At 31.2% G+C, this 3,172-nt stretch overlaps 1 protein-coding gene across 1 annotated transcript in view; it reads left to right on the forward strand.

Annotated features, from left to right (window-relative positions):
* Positions 1–3,172, forward strand: part of LOC106473081 (coronin-1B-like) — a gene marked incomplete at its 3' end in the record, with an annotated part of 27,540 nt that overhangs the window by 21,735 nt on the left and 2,633 nt on the right. The window contains exons 3-5 of the mRNA XM_013933758.2: positions 419–677; positions 1,082–1,109; positions 2,059–2,131. Of these exons, the coding sequence (XP_013789212.1) occupies positions 419–677; positions 1,082–1,109; positions 2,059–2,131 (360 nt within the window). The remainder of the gene's footprint in view (positions 1–418; positions 678–1,081; positions 1,110–2,058; positions 2,132–3,172) is intronic.

Genomic DNA, 3,172 nt, shown 5'->3' on the forward strand with positions numbered 1-3,172 from the left:
ACACTATCACTAATTATACATGTAACAATACAGACTGACACTATCACTAATTATACATGTAACAATACAGACTGACACTATCACTAATTATACATGTAACAATACAGACTGACACTATCACTAATTATACATGTAACAATACAGACTGACACTGCTATACTAATTGTAAATCGTTTGAGATTTAACAGTTCTAATCACAGCTAACTTTATATGTTGTTTGAACAAATATGAATTGGTTTGATATTTAACAGTTCTAATCACACCTAACTTGTAATGTTTTTTGAACAAATATGAATTGGTTTGAGATTTAACAGTTCTAATCACAGCTACCTTGTAATGTTTTTTGAACAAATATGAATTGGTTTGATATTTAACAGTTCTAATCACACCTACCTTGTGATGTTTTTATTTTTTACAGACAGGAAGAATTGATGTCAGCTATCCTCAGGTTGCAGGTCACAAGGGCCCCGTGATGGACATTGCATGGTGTCCTCACAATGATAATGTCATAGCAAGTGCATCTGATGATACCTTTGTCCGTGTTTGGCACATTCCTGATGGAGGTTTGGTCCGACCTTTGGTTGATCCTGTTGTTGAGCTGATGGGTCACCAAAAGAGGGTTGGTCTAATACAGTGGCATATGTCTGCCAACAATGTATTGTTAAGTGCAGGTGAGAGTTATAGTTGTACATGATCAATACACTTAATATTATTATTATTAGTAGTACTGACAGATTGTAAATTTGGTTAAAATCTTTCATTTTGAAAAGTTGCATTTAAGTACATGTGTATATGCAGTAGTTGTATTAGGTAGGTGTAATTATTAAGGCCCTGTGCAAACTTAAGAACACTGACCTGAAAATAGTGAAATCGGTACACAATTTTGTGGTCATAACTAGCCTGTATTACTCAGATAAAGTAAATTTATAAATAGTAAAAACAAAGCATCAAAGTAAAGTACCTCATAATTTGTAATGGCTTCAAAACGTAATTTAATATACCTTAAAAGCCCATATCTCAAAAAGCTATTTAAAATTATAACAACAAACACTGAGTACATTTTTTTCCCAAGTGAGAACAGCTGAAGATCTTATGGGGCTGTTTTACATGTGATGGGAAAACATTACAGACTGTGTAAAGATGTTTTATCTCATGATTACTCATTGACCAGAAATCAAGCTTTAAATTGGTGCACATAAAAGTCCACTGAAATCTACAATACATCAGATGTGACAACTGAGTTTGGCTAGTTTATTTTAAAACTTAATTCTTTATACAATAGCAATGGTAATTATAATCAACAGTTTAAATCTTTCTTCTTTTTTGTTTGTTAAGGACTGAATTAACTGTTTCATTACCATAATTATAGACGAACAACTCTCCCAGTGCCAGGTTTAGTTTTGTAAATACACAATAAAAAACAAAAGGATACATGTTTGAATATTTCACTACTTTCTCTAAAGCTTGAAAACTTTAGGAACTTAAATACCTTTTCTTCAGGGTGGCACAAACTTCCAAACTCGTGTGGCAGTGTTTTAGAGGAGGGGGGGGGGGTGTATATGTGCACATGGCAGTGAAAGAGATATGTTATTATATAACTGATACTTGAAACCATCAGTACTTGGTGAAACTCCATGATTACAGAATTGAGGAGAGAATAAAAGGCAGTTGTACCTTTCACAAATACTTCATTTAATAATGACCATGGGTCAGGTAAAACCATGGTCATTAATAAATGAAGGGTTCTGTTGATATAATAAAAATTCCTTTTTTTTACTCTGATTTTTCTTTGAGTAATGTTTGTAAAATTTTAAATATTCAGGTTTGATTTGTTTGTGAAAGAAGTGAGATACAAGTTTTTTTTTTTATTAAGTGGAATACCAGATGACAGAGACACGTGTACTGGCTTTTGTGTTTGTTTAGTTTTCCTGATGCACAAAAAGGACACTCATTGGGAGTGAAGTGTTTAAAGGTGCCAATCTGTATTTTCAAAATGCAAAATATAAGTTATTAAAAATACAACTAGAAATTAAAAAAAAAAAAATGTTAATACCGTAGGAGAATTTTAAAACTTAACGACATTCTGTATGTTGGAATGAAATACTTAGTTGGACAAATGGTACCCTCAGACGTAAAAGGAATGGATTTTTTTTGCCTTACTGTGTGTCACTATCTGCTCACCTAGAACTAAATATAACGAAATCACCATTGGCTGAAGAGAAAAGGACTATTTTTAGTTTTGGCTTCATGTGTTTTGATGTGTTTGCATCAGTCAAACTGTCTTTATTAGGGAAGTTTGATATAATTGAGTCATACAGGACTTGGGTCAAGTGTGTTCTTCATTATGAGAAGTGTTAGAAAGTTTTCACTTTGTTTCTTTTGTTACATACTTTAGTCTTCTCTCCAATTATGGTGTTGTGCTTTTTTTCGTCTGTATTTTAATAGTAAAACTTCCAGTGATTTTTAAATCTGTATTTTAAGAGACTACATTCTGTTATTTTTATATGTATATTGTAAGAGGACAACTTCCAGTACCAAAACACACGTTTCAGAAGAAAAATTCATTTCCGTAACAATAATTGTTTCCATCAATACAGTATTTACTTGAGTGAAGCTTTGAGTAAACTACTTGTATGTGTATTGTACATTCCTTATGGATGTTTTTTTGTGGGATCTTTGGTTGACGGTGTTGTTGAACTGGTGGTCAGTGATCAAAAGAAAATTGATTGTCTTAATAGCGTCATTGTTAAACATTGTGGTTATATCTAACAAATACACTTCAGTATAGTCATTTAGTATTCTTGAGAGATTGTAAACCTATCTAAAATGTTTGGGTTTGAAAATCTGTGTTTAAATAGTACGTATATATATATGTGTGTGTGTTTCAGAGCTAGCCAACAAAGTTATTATGTATATTGTTTGTTTTCTCAGTGAAGCTAATGTTCCTTATAAAGTGTTTTATAATCGTAGTTATAGATATAATTATTGGTAGTAATTTTTATTTTTGATGTTGTATGAAGTTTTCTAAGTTTATTTTGTACCTGCTAACAGTATTAAATAATAATAATAATTTTGTATTTCAAATATAGTTGTCACGGTAAGTAATTCTTACGGTCAGAAAAAAATACTGTGTATATATATATATATATATATATATATATATATATACGTA

The sequence above is a fragment of the Limulus polyphemus genome, unplaced genomic scaffold, assembly GCF_000517525.1.
Source record: "Limulus polyphemus unplaced genomic scaffold, Limulus_polyphemus-2.1.2 Scaffold5866, whole genome shotgun sequence".
NCBI lineage: Eukaryota > Metazoa > Arthropoda > Merostomata > Xiphosura > Limulidae > Limulus > Limulus polyphemus.